The sequence below is a fragment of the Morchella importuna genome (genome assembly GCF_003444635.1).
Source record: "Morchella importuna strain M04M26 chromosome Unknown Morimp01GS028, whole genome shotgun sequence".
NCBI lineage: Eukaryota > Fungi > Ascomycota > Pezizomycetes > Pezizales > Morchellaceae > Morchella > Morchella importuna.
This window is the reverse complement of record NW_025763425.1, coordinates 312,798-333,489: the sequence shown is the minus strand read 5'-3', so window position 1 is coordinate 333,489 and position 20,692 is coordinate 312,798. Positions and strand designations below refer to the sequence as shown.

The window sequence follows — 20,692 nt, the reverse complement described above, 5'->3', positions numbered from 1 at the left end:
CGGGGTATCGGTACCCGGATTGTCGGCAGCCCATGAGCTTAGCTCTACTCCAACCTGCCGTTGGTTCAAATTCTGCTGGTTCCGAATCTGTCTGTACAGGATAGGAGCTGTGAGACATAAGGGGGTTTTGCTCTTCGAAAATCAATTGGGTCTATCTAATAAATGGGTATATAACATGCATGGCTTTTTCCGTGCCCCCCCCCCCCCCCACCTCCCGGATTCATATGTTCATTATCATAACTTCGTGTTGGACCTTCTATCATTGGCCTTGAGCTCATACTATTGCTTCTGATGCCTCGGACTGACGAATACGAGCTGCCTCACGCACTTGGTCCTTTTCGTCGTCATCATCATCGAACTCTCCTTCCTTACAAGCCCAAGCGTCGACATCTGTTGCAGGGAGGTATACGTCAGCCGCGTTTCACACGATGCAGGGCAACGGAAATAAAAAAGCTTAGCCCTCTTAGCATTTAGCCAAAAGGGATTAAGCTTGTTTTTTATATTAAGTTGGGAGCCGGGGAAAGAGGGATTTTAGAAGGGAGAATAGTATCGTATGGAAGGGCCGAATTTACTACCCTAAGAAACAGGAATACGGGGGGGAGTAACATACGCTTTAATGTCTCCCGGTTCCACCATTTGTTCATGATCCTGAGCCGAATTGGCACCAACAGCACAATAATGACTGGAAACGCTGGCGCGGCAGGTGTAAGTGTGACCGCAAAGATGCCCGCAGTTACTACTATTTGTAGCAGAGTGTACATATGAATTCCACGGTAGCCTTTGATTCCACTGGGTAGTGGTGGCAGTTCACTCGAAGGCCTACGCAATGGTCCAGTCAATAACAAATACCAACGTAAAATAAAGAAGAAAACTCATACGTCAAAATGTGGAAAAATCTTATCAGTATCGGGTTCACGGTTAAACTTTGTTCCCCCATATACAGAAACAGGCCAGCCAAGACACTGGTCGGTGTCAATCCCAGTACATGCATCAACGGCGGGCTCACGAATGCCAAGATACCGATCGCATGCAACAAGTGACTCCACCGCTGCTCATGGACAGTGGTGATTTTCTTGACGCTTCCATCTTCGTCCTTCACCTCCTCGTCATGAAGAAGAGATTCGGAATGCAGAGGTGCTTGCGGGAGGAGTCCGTTCGCAGGGGGGATACCGAGTATGCCGCACATTGCCGTGGTGAGCCCGAGAAGAACGACATCCCATGCGTATCCGCCTGGCTTGCGGACGTTGTATCGCGAGATCGTGGCACATATTGTAGATACCTCGACATCGAAAAAGAAGAGCGTTGTTATAATCATTCCCGGAATCATTGCGGCGAAAATCCATGATACATCAAGCTTCCAAAACTCGACGATGAAGTGGCTTCTCTCCGGTGATGTTGGTCGAAACGACGCTGCCAGGTTGTTAGCTTATCAGTACCATATCAAGGTAATCTCTAGATCATAACATACTCGACACAGGTAATCGTTGTTGATCAAGACTATCCAATTCTCCGATCTGCGGCATGCCGATAAAGAAGATAATTGATATAGCGGCTGCATACTCAGAAAGACCCATTCGCACATATTTGTGGAATAAAGGGGCCCAACTGTTGGCAGTGGAGAGAGTTACAGCCACCAGAAATGTTCCAATACAACCGATTATAGAGTAAAGGAACGATGCTAACGATGTGTTTGCGTGGGATCGCTCCAGCTCTTGGATACTATATGTAATTCAAGTGAGTCTAAGCCCAGGGAACTCCAACTAAATAACTAGGATGTCTGTACTAACGCTTTGTGGAAGTAGATTATTGAGTTAAGCAGCGAGAATATCTCAGTAGAAAACGTTGTCACATACTCCATGGTCCAGTCGTGGGCATTGAAAATGGCAAGTAACCAGTGCATCCAAGCAGAGTGGATACATGACCAAGCCATAAAGGGAAGAAAGTCAATATGAAAGTTCTCATGGCATAACGCGTATATACGCTCTGAGAGAATGCAAAATGGCCCTGTGACACCCAAGATGGTAAGTGGTTGACCTGAGAACCTACAATCACAACCCATCACTCATAATTAGCCATCATCCTAATACTCAATTGATCAAGTATATTAAATCAGTCACTCACAGCGCAAAGACTATTCCACACAACCCTGTTGAAAATACAACTTCAATAGTTCCATAGTTCTTCCCCGTCAAAATATATAGATCACTAGCAAATGTGATGCCCGGCAGCAGGTTTGTAAAGAAGACAAACACAGCCGACGCAAGTATAAGTTGGTTGAAGTGCCAATCGGTATGATACAATTTTGGTCTCCCCTTCAAGTCACTTTTGAGTAATCGAAATGGTGCTAACGCTCCGTTGCCCGTGAATAAAGCTCGGAGACCCCCGCCTCGTATTATTTGCGCTGTTGGAGTCGCCATAGGGCTGCCCTTTTCAGGATCTGAAATGTCAGGGGTGCTACTCCCAGGTTCGTTGATGGTAGTACTGGAACCCGCGACCAATGGTTGCTGATTGGGTACTGGTAGTAAAGTTTTGCTTGAAAAGTTGCTGTTCGACATGAGAAGCTGACAATAGCAAGGTAATTATTATATCGAAGTGGTCATCTTATGGTCTTGATCTATTTGCTTATATGTTCAACTTCGATCTCCGCTCCTTTGAATCCCTTGTTCCGGTAAATTTTGTTGGGTCCAGTGAGATTCTTGTTTAGGTCCGGGTATGACGATGCAACGTGTTTAGAGGGCTTGCGAACCGAAAGTCTTTTTTCGTTCCTGGTTTTTCTGCCTTGCCGTCGTCGCCTGTAGGCGGAAAAGGAAAACACAACTGGAATCCAAAGTTTATATACATACAGCAGATCTATTTGGCCGGCTCGGGGAACTCCTTATGCCCTATGCCATGGCGGCACCCCTGTTTGCGGTAACGTCGTCTTGGCAAGGCAGACTTCAACAACTGCTGGTTTTAGCAACTCTATCAATGTTGGTCGAGCACGCCAATTCCTAGGAAATACTCAAAAAGCACCAGTCCTGATAGCGGGAGGCTTGAATACCTCAACTGGTGATACTATGCACTTCATGTACGCCAATATTATTTTCCCCCTAAAACAGGAGAAGGGGCACCACCACATTGTGCACATTTTTTTTTTTGTTTAATTCATTAATTGCATGCAACCTTACAGTTATGGCAATCACATTGTGCACATTGACTGATAGGCTTTTACCTACATGTACTCTAGAGGAGCAGAGAATTGAGAAGTGCTTTGTCGGTTAATTGGGGCTACTTGATCTTATTTATTCAAAGCGGCGAAGGAAATTGGTGCCTGAAGGTAGTCTTGCAGCCGAGTCTATTTGTATAGCGGAATACGGTCATATCCTCTTATTCCAAGAAAACCCCCACTTATAAATTTCGTTATTGGTCTATAAGCTGTACAGGACATTAACTTTTCCCTTAGATGGGAAGATCTGTACCTACTGAAGCCTACATGCCCGCTTGAGTATGAGATCCTAGAAGGAATCCCAATTGATGGACTAGGATTGCCAGAGATCCTATGAGTGACCTGACCTGCTATGTAGGTACGCGCATAGATAGCGGCTGGGTTATGTTTGGAGATATCTCCGAGTTACCTCATTCGATAAAATATCGTTATGTTATCCTCATGTCTTGAAATTTTCCACGAGTAGGGTTGAAGCAAACTCACCGCTAACCCCGCACCCGACGAGAAGGGTTGTGTCACCCTCTTCTGCATCTTGGGACATCACTCGAAAGTTTACAGAGTGTCTATCCTTCACCATCTTCGATTCCAATACGCGGAACTAATAATAATCAGCAGCAGAAGAAGAAGAAGAAGAAGAAGAAGAAGAAGAGAGATCAACTTTAACTTCATCCCGAAAAGATTCCTGACGCAGAGTCCTGTATAGCAACGGAAAGCACGGATCGAGATGTTAGGGGCCTTGAACACGGGTCAGGGACCCTCCTTGGATTTGGAATCCCTTAGTGCTAGTTATGCCTTCGGAGAACTGGACCCCACGTACTGTTGACTTCACTTTCAGCCTTACGGTTAAAATTATCGTGTGACGGTTTTTCTGGCCCTCGGATAGAGGGTCGGTTTACTATCCTAGTATGATGGTACTGCTGGCATTTGGGGAGAGTAAAGAGGTGGATGACATGTTGGAGCTGTTGAGACAGTCACTGACAAGATCACCCTCTAGGATCTGTCTTCATCGCGGTAATATCTATTACCGTGTCCTCTCGAGTATTCTTTAAGGCTTCTCTTGTTGCACTGGTTGACAGCGTGTTATCGCTTCGGTTTCTGTCCTATACCCACTGAACTTTACGTGTTTGTTCCTAGATGTGAACAATGGCGTCCTGCCACAGATGACCACTAAGTAATTTTAGGATTATGATTCCGTTCCCCCCAACAGAATTTTCGCTGCCTCCTGTCTTACGAATACTACGATGATCATATGTCTTTGCAGAAACCTCACAATCGAAGAAAGCTTACGGACCTTTAGATGCTCCACGTGTGCCACTAGTCGTACGATCTCTTCTGTGGGAACAAGAAACACATTCGGATAGGACAACAGCTTGTATATGCTTCATTGTCGAAGGGGAGGTTGGTCTGGGAGTCTCTACTGATGTTCGAAGTAGTTCATGGACTTGGGTTTCGAGTATCCTAGCCCCTTCTCTCCCCTCCCCCCCTCCCTCTAAGTGTAATGAGCACAGACAAAGGCTTCAGATGTTCGACGATCCCAGTAAATAGGCATTTAGTCACCCCCCTCGAGATTTATAACTACGGTACTAAGCTAGGAGGAGGTGGTAAAGACCCTCATTAACACAAGGATTGGTGGGTGTTCTGTTAGCCGGAATATGGGTTAGAAACGTCTTGTATGTGCATACTTCGTCGTGGTTTTTTTTTTAATATATCTAGAGTAATAATTTGTTTTAATTCCAAGGCCGTATAAAACCCTACTAGTACGAGTATACCCAAAAAATTATTATTGATGTCTCACCACGGCAGCCGAACGCTTCCTTACTCGATGACACACCGCAAGTTTCTCAGTTGGCAGACATTTGCTAATGCAACCTTGGAACTAAGGCAGAACCCTTCGATGTCACCTCGCAAGAGTTGCGATACCAGAAAGATGCAATGTTTTTTTTTTGAAAGGTATTTACAACTTAAGACTAGCACCCACACCAGAACCCCCAAACCCAACAGGAAAGGGTGTGCGAATCTGCCTTCCCGATGCCTAATAGCTACTAATAGCCCTACTGCAAGAGATCGACCCAACCAACTCAACAGAAGCGTCGAAGCTTTAGGTCTTCTAGCTTGGGTATTTACAAACTCCACAAAAGAATGGTTGATGTTAAAATGGCCCTACAGGAACCTGCCGTTTCCATAGCCCCTTTACGTCTTCATGTCATGCACAAGCCGCTACCTGTGAGTCAATCGAGGCCAGGGAGACGTATCCGAATAGAATTATAACTTTGCCTATCAATGATTGCAGTTACTTGTGGCTACTATTGTGGCTTGCGTTCTATGTACTCTACTGCTTATCCTTTCCCGATTTGGGGCACCCGCGTCTATCCCGATATCATTCAATATCTTTCATTCGGGTCTTCTTTCTCCGTGATGTTCGTCAATCCGTGGTGTAGGGGAAAATCATCCCCTTTAGACTTACTTACCAAAAGGCCCCCTTGCTTGGTTATCCAGGATTTTCGTGCCCTCATGATCAGCCATTTGCGTAGCTGTGTCCCCCGCACGCCCTTGAACAAGGACACCCATCTGTCACTTTATCAGCAAATCCCTGGCTTGGCCTTTATTAAGAGGCCCATCACCTCCCTTGGCTGCGGAAGTTTCGGAGTGGTCTTTTCTTGCCTTGGCTTCTGCGAGGGGGCAAGCAAGGAGCTACTGTGACTTCGTCCCTGACCGCTGCACCCGCCATCGAGTGATAGTTTATGATGATGGGTGTCAACTGTCTAAAATGTGGCTTGTTGGCACTCCCGTACTGGCTGTGGGTAAAAAAACATACTGCCTTGATAGTTCTGGTTCGACAGTTTCTCCACTAAATACAGCCCGGAACTTCTATCTTATCAATATATCAGATCCTTCTTCTATATTGTTCGATCTAGTCAATTGTTTTCTTCAATGTACTACATGTAGGTAGCCAGAGAGTCACAGAGCTATATACCGCCAGATAGTTTGGCCAGGGCAGTAGTTCAATAACCGCGAGCTAACCTCCTCTTTCATAACGACTTATATATCAACGCCCAACATCATATTTCCCGTGAATATTTACTCATCTCGCTAGGTGCCTATACTTACACTACAGGTAACTAGTCATCCCCCGCTGCCCTCTTCTTGACCTTCGCCTCTGCCCTCTCCTTCTTCACCCTTCTCCTCGCCGCACTGGAGCTCTCCTCCTCCCCAGCCTCTGCCTGTATCCATCTCTCCCACGCACCCTCACTCACATCATCCAGTATAAACCTTCCCAACACCCCGCTCCTATATCTACTTACCAACCACGCCGCCGTGCTCTCCAACTCTGGTACCCCTCCCTTCTTCAACTTTCCCGTGGCCTTCGCAGTCGCCTCCAAGAGCTGGATGATATCATTGGTGGGCGGATGGTACGCCTTATAGATCGATGGATCAACCCGGTTGATATGGAACAGCAGATAGTCCGCAATCGAGATGAGCGGTAGAAGCGCGTTATTGACGCACCCGACGAGCGCGAGTGAGAGCATGGTGCGTGGGTTCGGCATATACGGTATAAACACACCTAGTACCCACCACCCAGCAAAAATCAGCATCCGCACATACACACCTCCCAACTTCTACAGTTACAACTACTGATGCAAAGAGAGGGACAGACCAGGCGAATCAATCAGATAGATCAACGGGTCCTCCGAGATCTTTACCCCCGTCGCGATCTTCCTCGTCACCCCGGGCTGGCCGCCGGTGATTGCGGCCTTTGTGGTGGACCCGGTGCCGACGGTGCGCAATGAGTTTAGGAGCGATGATTTTCCGACGTTAGGCATGCCAACGATGAGCATACGGGAGCCGGTCATATGGTCTGCTGCTCGCGCGGTTTCTGCGAGGGTGTCAGTAGACCGGCGGTGGGGGGGATTGGGTGGAGGGAGTAGGTACGGCGTGCGTGGTCTATGATCTTTTGGACATCGCGTTTGTCCTTGAAGTTCGAAAAGAGGACTGTGTGCGGGGCGTGCCATTTGCGGAGTCTTTCTTGTGTCTGGAGTGGGGTTTAATTGGCTTGCCAGTCAGTTCACAGCCACCATCGAGTATCCCGAGCTAGTTAACGACCCAACCAAAATCCTGCCCACCCGATCATTACCCCTCGCAAACCCACGTCCTTAAAGGGAAAGAAAAGAATCACCAACCTCCAAATCTAACACCCCCGCCGCCAGGTCCCGCTTCGTATACACAATGATCCTCTCCCTACCCTGCAGCGTCTCCTCAAACAGTGGGTTCCTGGACGACAGCGGTACTCGGTAGTCTCGACACTCGATGATCAGCTCCACCGAAGATACCATCTGCTTCATCTTAGAAAGTCCCAACTTGTGATGCCCCAGGAAGTAGCTTGTGATGAGGTTCGGCGAGAAGGGGAACTCTGTCCGCGGAACGAAGGGGGTGCCCTCGATTGTGGTGAGCGGCAGTGTCGTCTTTTTTGTGCTTAGGCTCCGCCGGGGAAGAGAGACGAGTGATGGGCTAGTGATGCGCCACGTCCGAAGGGGATTACGGACGGGGGCGAACATGGCGGTGGTGATACTATTATTTTGAGAGTTACGAGGTCTACTGGTGATACTTACTGGGCTACTAATGGGCCTATCAATTGGGTTAGTGGTACAAACAAGGGGTTGGCCGGTTGGCCGGTTGGTTGGTACAGCAGCAGCAGGAACAGCAGCAGTCGTCTTGTTAGGGATGTGTAGGAAATTTTTCTGTATTCGTTGGTGCCAAGACTTTGTTAAGCACTGCGGTGGTATGTGTGGCTAGCAATGTCTAGATAGCATCTCATATGGAGGCCTGGAGCATTGTTCATTGCTAGACTCTCTAAATCCCATACACTCTATCTGCCTCTCCTCTCAACCCTTCACGGGGACATGCGATAAGTCACCGAGTGATGGTTCATGACGCGCATGTGTCTGTTAGTGTATGCTTGGCGCCTTGGCGGGGTGTATGCGGCTCTAAAAGTTTTTTGACGTCGAGCTTTGAAGTTTTCAGTCGGTTCTGAACCATCCCAAACCCACACATCCCACCCCACCCCCCGAGAACAACGATGGTCAAGAAGGCAGTGTAAGACCCCCAAAAACTCTCTCCTTCGGACTTCAGGGGCTTGAATTGACAATTGTGCTTTGCAAAATAGTGATAAGCGCATTCCCGACCTGATCAGGAACGGCGTCCAGGTACGAGAACTCCTCCAGTCACGCTTGAGGTATGAAAATGTCTAACACCCCGACAGGAGAAGAAACGATCCTTCTTTGTCGTTGTCGGAGACCGTGGGAAAGATGTAATCCTCAATCTGCACTACATTCTAGGCAGCGCAGACCCGAAACAGAACAAGTCCGTCCTATGGGCATACAAGCACAAGCTCCTCGGCTTCACCAGGTTCAATCCCTCGCTCTCCCCCGGCGCTGTAGGAGATCAATCATACTAACAACTAGGCACCACCTCTACAGTCACCGGAAGAAACGCGAAGCCAAGATCAAGAAAGAAGTCAAGCGCGGCACCCGCGAAGCCAACACCGAAGACCCCTTCGAGCTCTTCATCTCCCTCACTGACATCCGCTACGTCTACTACAAAGAGACCGAGAAAATCCTCGGAAACACCTACGGCATGTGTATCTTGCAGGACTTCGAAGCGCTGACACCCAACCTCCTCGCGCGCACAATCGAGACGGTAGAGGGCGGCGGGCTGGTCATCCTGTTGCTGAAGACCATGACGTCGCTGAAGCAGCTGTACACAATGACCATGGATGTACATTCGCGGTACCGCACGGAGGCCCACGGGGACGTGGTAGCTAGGTTCAATGAGCGCTTCATCCTCTCGCTCGGAGACTGCGCGAGCTGCCTGGTGGTCGATGATGAGCTGAATGTGCTGCCAATCTCGGGCGGGAGGGGCGTGCAGGCGCTGCCGCCGCCAGCATCGGATGCGACTACGCCCCAGAAGGCGGAGCTGAAGGAGCTGAAGGAGTCGCTGGCGGACGTGCAGCCGGCGGGGGCACTGGTGGAGATCACGAAGACGGTGGATCAGGCGAAGGCGGTCATGACGTTTATTGATGCGATTGCGGAGAAGACGCTGCGCTCGACGGTGACGTTGACGGCGGGGCGTGGGCGAGGTAAGTCTGCGGCTTTGGGTGTTGCGATTGCGGCGGCGGTTGCGCATGGATATTCAAATATCTTTATCACTTCGCCGTCACCGGAGAACTTGAAGACATTGTTCGAGTTCATCTTTAAGGGATTCGATGCACTGGGATACAGCGATCATCTCGACTACGATATCATTCAGTCTACGAACCCGGCGTTCAACAAGGCCATCGTGCGAGTCAACATTCACCGCCAGCACAGACAGACAATCCAGTACATCCAGCCACAAGATGCCCACGTCCTCGGCCAGGCCGAGCTGGTCGTTATCGACGAAGCCGCTGCTATCCCATTGCCACTTGTAAGGAAACTTATGGGACCTTACTTGGTATTCATGGCCTCTACAATCAACGGATACGAAGGAACCGGTCGTTCCCTCTCCCTCAAGCTGATCCAGCAGCTCCGCGACCAATCCCGCGGCATCAGCAAGCTCCCCACAGAAGGGGAGGCTGCCTCTCGCGACGGAAAAGCCAGCAAGCGCTCAGACTCTGGAAACATTAGTGGCGGCGGGCGAACCCTCCGAGAGGCAACTCTCAGCGAGCCCATCCGTTATGCCCCCAACGACCCAGTAGAGAAGTGGCTCAACAACCTCCTCTGTCTCGATGCCACTCTCCCCACCAACAAGTCTACCCTACATGGCACCCCCGACCCCGCAAAGTGCCAGCTGTTCTACGTAAACCGTGATACCCTTTTCTCATACCACCCAGTATCTGAGCGCTTCCTCCAGCGCATGATGGGTCTCTACGTGGCCTCTCACTACAAAAACTCCCCCAACGACCTCCAACTCATGTCCGACGCGCCCGCCCACCAACTCTACGTTCTTCTCCCCCCGGTCGCCGAAGACGGCCGTGTCCCCGACCCCCTCTGCGTCATCCAAGTCGCACTCGAAGGCCGCATCTCCCGCGAATCCGTACAAGCAGCGCTCAGCCGCGGCAAGCGCGAAGGCGGTGACCTCATCCCCTGGCTCGTCTCGCAGCAGTTCCAAGACGACGAATTCGCCGGCCTCAGCGGCGCCCGCGTCGTCCGCATCGCCACAAACCCAGACTACACCGGCATGGGCTACGGCCAGCGCGCGCTCCAGCTCCTCACGGACTTCTACGAAGGCAAGTTCCAGCCCCTCGGCGAGGACGCCACATACGTCAACGAGGAGCTCGTCCGCGTTACCGACGAGGAGATCGAGGCCGCAGACCTCAAGACCGAGGCTATCAAGATCCGCGACCGCGAATCCCTCCCGCCCCTCCTCCTCCGCCTCAACGAGCGCCGCCCCGACGAGCTCGACTATCTCGGTGTCTCATACGGTCTCACAGACCGCCTCCACAAGTTCTGGGCTAAAAAGGCAAAGTTCGCGCCTGTTTACCTGCGCCAGACTGCCACAGAGCTCACCGGAGAACACACGTGCGTGATGATCCGCACGCTCGAGGGCAAAGACAACGCCTGGCTCGCCGCCTTTGCAAAGGACTTCCACAGACGCCTGATGCAGCTCCTCTCCTACGAGTTCCGCAAGTTTCCCAGCGTTCTCGCGCTCACCATCTTCGAGAGCGCAACGGCGGGCGCGCGCAGCAGCGGCGCCGTCGTGAACCCGCTAACGAAGGCACAGCTGGACGAGCTGCTGTCACCGTTTGATCTGAAGCGCCTCGAGAGCTATGCAGATAATATGCTGGACTACCATGTGATACTGGACATGATCCCGCTTATCGCGCAGCTCTTCTTCGACGGGCGCATCAGGGCGGGCGTGAACTTGTCGTCGATACAGCATGCGATATTGCTTGCGATCGGACTACAGAGGAAGACGCTGGAGGATGTGGAGAAGGAGCTGGGGCTGCCGAGCGCGCAGGTGCTGGCCATGTTCCAGAAGATTGTGAGGAAGGTGGCGATGTATTTCCGGAGCTTATTGGCGCAGAGTATTGCGGAGGGGCTGCCGAGCGAGAAGGCGGGGAAGGCTGCTGCGGTGGAGGAGGATGGGGAGGAGGGGGAGGGGGAGAAGGCGATGGAGCAGACACTGGCGGAGGATTTGGTGGAGGGTGGGGAGGAGGTCATGAGGGAGATGAAGGAGAGGGAGATGAGGAGGGAGGTGATCAATAGTTTGGACTTGTCAAAGTTAGTGCTTTCCCCTGAACCGAATGTCAAGTAGGGAGTGAGTGGTGAGTGGTAGATGGCATGGGAATATTATGATGTTTCAAACCACTACTTTCTCTCAACTCCCTCACTCCCTCACTTCTGAGAAAAACAGTGCTAACAGTACCACACAGATACGAGATCCCCTCCGCCGAAACTGCCGACTGGGAGTCCGCCGAAAAGCAGATCAAGCCCGGCAAAAAGACCACCGTTGTCAGCGTCAAGACCGTCAAGCAGTCCAAGCGCAAAGCCGGAGAGACCGCCGCGGAGATCTACGAGCAGGAGATTGGCAGCGTGAAGAGTAAGAAGTCAAAGAAGAGCAAGGGCGGGAAGAAATAGAAATATCTAGGCTAGCTAGAAGCAGAAGAGGGGGTGGTAATTCTTGTATTTTAGTTTTTTTCTTTTTTGTTGGATATTAAAAAAGTACTGTATATTTTTTCGTTAATTCATCATTTTTCTTTTTTGGCGGTGGCGATCTCGGATAGGGCTGAGGCGTGTAATGAATATTTTCCATGCGGCCTCTGATATCGGCGGTCTTGAACGGCGTCCGGGGGACGCTATGCTCCCCAAAGTGAACTGAATCATCCTGTAAAGGGCGGCATCCGACAGAGTTGTGATGAACCATACATTTATCCAGCTACAGCTACTAATGTACAATGTAGCTACCCCGAACGAATACGCACCCTGAACGGCGAACATGCACCCTGAACGAAGTTTACCCCCTAAACAATCGAAGTAGTACGCCAGCTTACCAATAGGCAACAGCAACACCACACCAGCCGCCCCCACCAAAGCTCCTGTCGTTGAATTAGTAGCTGCCCTCCCTGAAGAAATGAATCATCAATGCGAGTTTTTGCATGCGAGCGATAAGTCGTTGACAGCATAGCTAATCACAGCACCGAAACCAAAAACCGACGGCGATGGTTTCCGTCCTATTAATCAGTAATAGAGCTGTACGCCCGACTCGGCGGCGGGAGTATTGTCAAGGCTTTTCTATTAGAGGATGACCATGAGACCAGGGGGGTACGTTGTGCACGTATTGGTGATGCAGGGCTAAGAATCCGGGAAAGCGTCTGGGTTTATCGAGAGTACGCGTTCTCTGCAATAACACATGAGCCAAAATGACACAGTTCACTACATGTACGATAGTAAGTCCGCTCGATCTCGGCCCTTCCTCTTCTAGAATCAATGAACCAAAAAAAAAAAAAAAAAATAGCCTGCTAATTTATTTCACCACAAAAAAAAGAACAAAAAGGTACTGCGACGATTTATTATGCGTTACTACCCCCACCCCAGGTCGAACCCAGGACCTTATATATGTCCCTGGGTCAAACACACGGTGTCTCTACCTGAGGAGCAGTCTAACCACTAGACCACTCGCCCATGTTGGATACTGGGCTAGAAGTAATACTTGAGCCTTACCAGTATGTGCCAAGATAGAGAAGAACCCTAACCCTGGGGTCAATGATAGCTGGCATCTTGCGTCACGTGCTATTGTACGAATTGAGATGTGTTATTTTTGCCGCTGGATGGTCGAAGGGACATGGTTTTTTTTTTAATCTACATGCAAATTAGAGTTAAAGATAAATCTTATCCTGATCTCGGTAATTTAGGAGAGTGGGTTTGGGCCGATGTGTGGTGGTACACATACGCCCACGGCGTGGAGTGTCGAGGCCGCCCGGAGATCTTTCGTCTGAGCACTCAGAAATATTTGTCTTGGCGTAGTAGGACGTCGGTTACACAACTCCGTGTGCAACCACCGGTTGAGATTCTGATTCTGAAAGAAAGGGACGCTCAACAGAAAATTTTTACAATGTGTAGAAGTTTAGTGATCCGGACGTGGGTAGTATATTTCTGGGAGCGGGCTGTCGTTTCTCCCTTCTTTCACCGCCGCTGCTCCTCAATTGAAGCCAACTCATCCAATCGCTCAAGTCTAGCTATAATATTTCCGGGGACGGGGTTTCGCTTTTCCCTTCTTCCCCCGCCGCTCCTCAATTGAAATCGACCCATCCCTTCACCCAAGCCTAGCTACACGCAGCTCTGTCCAAAACTTTTGTCTCTAAATCTCTGTACTCGAGCGGCAGTTCGCATCCGCATGTGACCTGCCACATGTATCAGGTCAGACTCAGTCCTCGTAAAAAAAAAAAAAAACGCATATTGCAGTAACTCGATAAGTGGAATGAGAAGAAGATTCTACAGCTATGATCACTCAAAAATGGTATAGTGTAATGAGATTATGAGTCAAAATTGGTGATGTCGTTGAGGCCGCAGAGTACCTATATATACACCCAGTGACGAGAGCAAACATCGTTACAATATCGTGATGACCGCACCACCACAACATATGCAAAAAAAGAGTTTGATAAGCACACAATCCGAGAGCGATGATTCAGTGGCCGCACAAAAGAGAAAAAATCGACGGATAGGCTTCTCTTCCTCTTTCTTCTCTTCATCTTGCTCGCTCACAACCAACTCTGTGGAAACTTTATCACAGAACACAACTCTTCGTAAGGATAGCTTCTTTTAACCTCTCTTTCAAATTATCTTATAATCTATCCTTCGCCCCATTTTTTTTTATTTTTTTTTTATTTTTTTACGTCAGGTAGCTCAATTAGGTTGGTCACTGTTCGCTACAGCGTCGGCATCCTCCACGGCTTATCACTCGGTTTATAACCCTAATCCTGTCTTTTACCCAACCCAAACATCATGTATTCACGATCACAGCCCTCTTTCCTCTGCTTTTCAAATCATCACAAGCCAATACTCCCAATATGTCATCGAGCAGTAAAGATGAGCATTCAGCTAAGAATCTGATTCTTCTAGTACCCCAATTCGGGCCGATCTACAATCCGCCATATAAAAAATCCACAAGCAGACCACTGTACTGCATTAATATACCGTTAATCACCACTCTCTCTCAAAAGAAAACCCCCCAGTAAAATCACCACCACTACAATGGCTGCCCTCAGAGAAGCTCTCGAGAAGCTCACCAGCCTCAGCACCCCACCAACTATTGACACCACTCCATCTCACTCCGCAACCTACGCTGCCTGGAGCCTAGACCTCTCCATCAACGACTTCTGCCCCGAGTGCCGTGTCTCTAACCTCGTCACTAAGTACACCGAGGGTGACGTCGTCTGCGGTGAGTGCGGCCTCGTCTTGGGCGACCGCATCGTCGACACCCGCTCCGAATGGCGCACGTTCTCTAACGATGACACCGGCAGTGCGGACCCCAGCCGTGTCGGCGCCGGTATCGATCCTCTCCTCCACGGTGAGCAGCTCTTCACAACCATCGCCTACAAAAATCCCACCAAGGCCACCACGTCCACCAAGACCACCGCCGCCGCCAGCGGTGAGTCGAATGGGCGGATGCTGCAGCGCACCCAGGCCCGTGTCACGGAGAGTAAGGCCAACCAGTCCCTACTCGTGGCCTATGAGCGCATCGCTTCGTTCTGTGCGGGCATGAACATTCAGAATGTCGTCGTCGAAGCGGCAAAGACGCTGTTCAAGCAGATCGACGACGCAAAGCTGTTCCGTGGAAAGCAAGTGGACATCGTGGCGTCCGGGTGTATCTTTTTGGCGTGCAGGCAGTGTGGTGTGCCGAGGACGTTCCGCGAGGTGTTTTCGATGACGAGGGTGCAGAAGAAGGAAATCGGGAGGATTTATAAGTTGTTAGAGAAATTCTTCAATAATCAAGGGATGGGGGCAGAGAATGGGGATGGAGAGTATAGGGTTCCGGAAACGACGAAGCCGTCTGAGCTCATCCGCAGATATTGCAGTGCGTTGAGAATCGATCAGAGGTGCGCCTCGGTCTCCGTGTCACTGGCAGCGAAGGCTATGGAGCTTGGGTCAGGGGCTGGGAGGTCGCCGCTTAGTAACGCCGCGGCGTGTATCTATATGATCAGCCATCTGTTGGGGACGCCGAGAACCACAAAAGAGATATCGAATGCTGCTGGCGTGGGTGAGCCGACGATCAGGAATACGTACAAGGGCTTGTACAATGATCGTGAGAAGCTCATTGATCCGAAGTGGCTAGAAGATGGGAGGGGTGATGTTAAGAGGTTGCCTCATGCCTAATTTTGGAAGCAACGTTGTTCTTTTATGTTTTTTTTTTGTGGTTTTTGATAACGGGAGGTTCGTTTGTCTCCCCCTCGTTTTGGTTTTGACTACCGCCTTTTACGGGGTTTGGGGATGTTACCTGGTATATTTATAATCTGTGTCAATCTTTCAAAAAAAGATTGAATGAAACATCTATGGTGGTGTGTTGACACGTATACATTTCGCATGTATTACAGGTAACCACCTCACTCCTACCTACTCCTCTGCTCGGCTACATACCGTCTTACATTCCTTATCCGTTTACATATCCTCTACGTTCCTTTCGTTTCTTCCTCTTACATATTACTATACTCCACTACACTTCGGATTAGACCCACCTACAACCAAGGCTGATCCTGCTATATATGCATGCATATATATGGAGAGAAGACGCTACTTGTTGTATGGGGTATCTTCTTATTTCTTATGTTTTATATTTGTTTGGAGTTTTATATTGGATTTACATATTTCCACGGTTGGTATATATGGGCGTTTTGTGCTTTACAGCTACGGCTGCTTCAATGTTTGTTACTCTCTTTCTCGAGGTAGTTATTTACATGTTGCTAGCTAGCTAGAGGGGACCGAATAAAAATGCGGTTTACACAAGTATCTTGTTGATTTTTCTAAGTGATCATGAGTGATTGTGAAGGCTTTCCCCCGAGTTCACACAAACTTTGCCAACCTCCCCTGGCTTAAACTACTCTTAGTAGATATATGCATGAACACGGGTCTGAGAAATCATGTCTTTAATTATGGGTTCAAACTTAACAAACCCAAACCACCCAGTAAATTGACCCATAGGCTTTCCCTGCTGATAGATCAGAGTACTGTTCTAAAGGGTGTATGTATATTATATTTTTCGGGAGTTCCTTTAGCCAGTAGGAGGCTCCATATCAAGTTTGTTGAAACCTACTGTTTTAAGATACTAGATCATCACGGTCGAGCATATTCTATATTTGGAGCCTGAGCGTTACGTTTGTACGTTGGACCGAAATGTAACTCCTAAAACGAGACCCCAAAGAGGAATGCTGTATCATAGCCCATCACTCGGTAGTATAGTGTCTTGGCAGCATCGCCTAGGTCTAGAGAACCACACCAAAAACCGTTGTAGTAAATTGATACATGTATGCTGTATGCTAGGTTTTTGTTTTCTAGTAAATAGTAGCTTGTCGTGGCTAATATAGACACCAAGGGGGTTCTGCGGGAGATGTGAAAAACGATTTGTGTTGTTAATTTACTCTGTGTGAGGTTCCATTTCTTCGCTTATAATCAAGATCTTGAATATATATTCCCTCGGTCTCGATCGAGGTCCAGAGACGTTGCGCGTGGTGAATGTGAATTATCTTCTTGAGGTTTCAAACAAATCTTTGGCTCGAATTCCGGACGCCTTGGTGGGGTTTCCTAGATTAGCCTCGACAACGTTATACAAATTAGACATTTCTTTCAACTGTATTTGCAGCTCCGCGCTGCTCTTGGACTACTGAATTTAACTACCTAGTACAGAGAAACTTATCATATTTCCACCCTCTCGAAATTCCATCACTACCAAACTTCCAGCGGTTAGAGGAAACGATACCTGCAGCTTGTTAGCAAATACCTCTCTCTAAACTCCATCCCTGATAATTCCAGAAAAATTCGGCCACCGCAGGGGTGGAATTATGATAGGTTTTGCTGTAATGGCATTCTAATAATCTCGCCCAAAGAAGGTTAGTATAATGTCACAAGACCGGTTTCGTAATTCTGCCAAGACCTCAATCACCACGCTCTTATCTCAGCCCCACCATCTCTCCATCCAACCCCAACCCCATCCCCCCACCCCACCTCACAACCATGGAGACTCAAAACGCCAATCCCACGATTCTCAGTGTATCCGACCTCCCCAGTCGCCGCCTTGAGCAGAAGAAATCCTCGCCGTCAAGTCTACTCTCTGGAACAGTCCCCGCATACACCAGAGATCCGTTCGCCACTGGTACGGGAGCCGACTACTCGAGCTCAGACGACGATGAAAGCGAAGATGACTCAGTAGTTGAGAAGATTGACGAGCAGGAGATCTATGGTAAGCACAATTCCCGTCTGTCTCATCTTCCCCCTTACTTATTGCTACCGCGCACCAGACTTAATCGCCACAATCTCCGACCCCGAACACCCTCTCACTCTCGGCGAACTGGCAGTAGTAAATCTTCCGCATATCCAAGTCACCGATGATCCATCAAGCCTGACAGGTCGTGTTCTTGTTGAGCTTACACCGACAATCAACCACTGCTCCCTCGCCACGGTCATTGGACTGGGAGTACGAGTCAGACTTGAGCAAGCGCTCCCGCCACGGTTTAGACTGGATGTGAGAATACGGGAGGGAACGCATGCAACTGGGGATCAGGTGAACAAGCAATTGAATGATAAGGAGAGGGTTGCCAGCGCTCTGGAAAATGAAACTTTGATGGGTGTCGTGGGTAAGATGCTAGAAAGTTGCAAGTAGGGCCTGGGATCAACGCATCAGATTGAGGGGTTTGCCGGCTATAGCAACTATCAACTGCTTTGTTAATCGCAATGGGGGTGGAGATACAGTCCAGGCCACTCCCAAAAAAATTTGGGACTTTCACGTCGTACAGAAGCTCTATTGTACTGTTGAGGGATATCTCAAGATTTTGAAGAACCTGTGTTTATATCTTTGCTGGGAAGAACAGGCACTGTCTCACCTATGACGAATATGTGAACTTGCCAGGGCCAATTTCATCCGCGCTTGGCGGGCTGGTTTAAGACGATTTGGAGATTGGTGAACAGTATAGTGCAACGAATTCTTCGTAACTGTAGCTTTCAAAAATCGAGTTTAGGATAGAGTGGTCGTTTCTTACATCCTGGAATCTCTGTCACGTGAGCTAGTGGATTGAACGCTATTTGCCTCGTGTGAAAGCCGACTAGGCCTTCTTTAAATAGGGTCACATGCTGTTAGTTGTGGAAAGACATGGACGTTCTTAACTCAACCAGTCCGCTCCGGAATATCGTGTATCAATGCGCCTTTTACTTCTTCGGGCGATATGATTCCTACTTCTCGACAACTGAAGAGCATTGGGAGCCCCAGGATAACTAATTACACACGATCTCTTGGACTGCTAGCGTATTTGTGTTTAAAAATGTCTGGCTGGATCCTGAGTGGCTCAATGTCAAAGGCACCAAATTGATGGATTGAGTTGTTTCTTTGAACCTACCGCACGTCAATCACATCCGAATATGATAGACTTGATTATCTGTACCCAAGACGTGTAACAAATCAGAAACTAGTCCAAAAGGTTTGTAATAGCAACTTCTGGGGAGATAGAGCCCAGTGCTGTCAAGGTTACGGCTGTAACCGAAATCATGGTCGGCACAAATGTACTGATACACGGACGAAAGACTAAGGAAAGTACACCTAGGTGCCAAGGGTTGTGATGGCGGCCCCCCACCACCACCCCAAACTCATCAAACTTTTCCTCGTATGCTATGGCTCTGTAGACTAACTCGAGCAGTCTGTAGGATATACGCCGGAGAATATTCCTTTCACTTAGTTCGTTTAGCGATATACTGATAAATTTCAGACAGACTTCTAACATACCGGCTTCCGCTGAGTACATACATGTACTTTTCATATCCAACTCCTGACATACCAGATGCCAGAGGTTAATATCAGTTACATACACGGATACCGATTCTAAGAACATCCTCCGATGCTTCGAAGCTATGTACAAAGCAACAAGCAGAAGTGTTCCATTTATACTCCATCAAGGCATCAATGGTTATCCAAAGAACATTCCTATGCACAGCGCATATATACTCATTCGCTGTGATGTAGCGAACGCCCTTAGCTATCCTGTTCTCTCGAATCATATATGTTCCCTCCCACCTTCTATATACCTGGGAGCCAGTGATCACGAGCCCCACTACAATAATGGACTGCGTACTCATTCTTCTCACTGAACGGCATGCTATTAGAGCATCACTAGCGGTGGAGCTCTAGATACCCTGCTCGGAGTCAAAATAACTATATCTCAACTTTTCCTTGTCGTTTCGATCTTTCCAGAAGGCCCCTGTTACCGACCCAGAATACTAGTAATGCAGGAACAATCCCGTCACTAAAGAACTTTAGGAACTTCCCTCCCCCCTGTTAATACAGCTTGCAGTAAGATTATTGTAGAAATATGGGAGGAGTCCTATTAGCTTGCCCAGCCAGAGAAACCCTGTTTTTAGACCCCTGTTTCTACAATAATTCTACCTCTCGCTGTATTGACTATTGGTTATTTGCATGAGACTGCGGCCCGACATATACTGGGCAGTGGGTATCACAAAGGTTGACACACCCACAGGATAAATTCACGAAATCTATGATTACATACTGGAGCAAAGTCCTATGGTTGGTACTTCTAACTGTGTGCAATATTGAAGTGCAGAAAGTCTGCAATCGTCGAATCACAGCCTTGCGTGACTCGCGAAGCCACGTGCCGTTGACCCAATGCCAGTGATACACAAGCGACTCGCATCAAACGGTGTCTCATCGGCTTCACCACCGGTACCCGGGAGAGATTGATAACAATAGCAAGCAACCCATCCACAATATTTATCACGCCGCAAAGACCCGAATGTTGGGGACAAAATTTGTTTGGCTCTCGGTATCTCCGATCCTACGTCCTGGTACTCTACTGAAGAGGGGTCTACATAATGTACATATGCCAATGTAAAGTTATCTGGGCATTCCGTAAATTCAACACGAGACGCAAGAGGATAAAATGCGGGGCGGTGAAACAGAATCCAACCGGCAGCGTCGATTTCGCTTACCAGAATAAAGTTAATGGTTATACGCTGGTCTTTGGTTACAGTTTTTGAAGTTTTGAAATTGTGAACAGGGAAGCATAGAACATTGGCATGCACGCGTGCTGCGCATTCCAGCTGGTTGGTGCTTGTGGCGTTTTCTATCAGGTGTTCCTATTACTCCAAAGGCAGTAAGCCGATATTCAACCTCACGTCTTGCGTTATTTGATAGGCGTAGAGTAGTTACTCAAATCTTCGAACGATCGCGAGATATCCAACATTTAACTGGAGAAATAAACCCTCTTAGACGAGAAATATTTGGTGGTGGTCTGTAGGT

At 48.8% G+C, this 20,692-nt stretch overlaps 5 protein-coding genes across 5 annotated transcripts; 3 read left to right on the top strand and 2 right to left on the bottom strand.

Annotated features, from left to right (window-relative positions):
* Positions 1 to 274: 274 nt before the first annotated feature.
* LAJ45_08201 (uncharacterized protein) lies at positions 275 to 1,900 on the bottom strand (the record flags this gene model as incomplete). The annotated part of the gene is made up of 5 exons (XM_046117753.1): positions 275 to 390; positions 611 to 819; positions 879 to 1,410; positions 1,469 to 1,719; positions 1,788 to 1,900. 5 exons carry the CDS (start codon positions 1,898 to 1,900, stop codon positions 275 to 277), a joined length of 1,221 nt encoding a protein of 406 aa, XP_045969040.1.
* Positions 1,901 to 6,324: 4,424 nt separating this feature from the next.
* Positions 6,325 to 7,758, bottom strand: LAJ45_08200 (uncharacterized protein; the record flags this gene model as incomplete). Its single annotated transcript, XM_046117752.1, has 4 exons — positions 6,325 to 6,767; positions 6,861 to 7,079; positions 7,136 to 7,235; positions 7,384 to 7,758. The coding sequence occupies 4 exons, from the start codon at positions 7,756 to 7,758 to the stop codon at positions 6,325 to 6,327; spliced, it is 1,137 nt and encodes a 378-aa protein (XP_045969039.1).
* Positions 7,759 to 8,279: 521 nt separating this feature from the next.
* On the top strand, positions 8,280 to 11,817 carry LAJ45_08199 (uncharacterized protein; the record flags this gene model as incomplete). The annotated part of the gene is made up of 5 exons (XM_046117751.1): positions 8,280 to 8,296; positions 8,367 to 8,406; positions 8,463 to 8,608; positions 8,680 to 11,460; positions 11,613 to 11,817. The coding sequence occupies 5 exons, from the start codon at positions 8,280 to 8,282 to the stop codon at positions 11,815 to 11,817; spliced, it is 3,189 nt and encodes a 1,062-aa protein (XP_045969038.1).
* A 2,616-nt stretch (positions 11,818 to 14,433) lies between these two features.
* LAJ45_08198 (uncharacterized protein) lies at positions 14,434 to 15,555 on the top strand (the record flags this gene model as incomplete). The annotated part of the gene is made up of 1 exon (XM_046117750.1): positions 14,434 to 15,555. The coding sequence occupies one exon, from the start codon at positions 14,434 to 14,436 to the stop codon at positions 15,553 to 15,555; it is 1,122 nt and encodes a 373-aa protein (XP_045969037.1).
* Positions 15,556 to 17,406: 1,851 nt separating this feature from the next.
* Positions 17,407 to 18,052, top strand: LAJ45_08197 (uncharacterized protein; the record flags this gene model as incomplete). The annotated part of the gene is made up of 3 exons (XM_046117749.1): positions 17,407 to 17,632; positions 17,691 to 17,749; positions 17,816 to 18,052. 3 exons carry the CDS (start codon positions 17,407 to 17,409, stop codon positions 18,050 to 18,052), a joined length of 522 nt encoding a protein of 173 aa, XP_045969036.1.
* Positions 18,053 to 20,692: the final 2,640 nt, after the last annotated feature.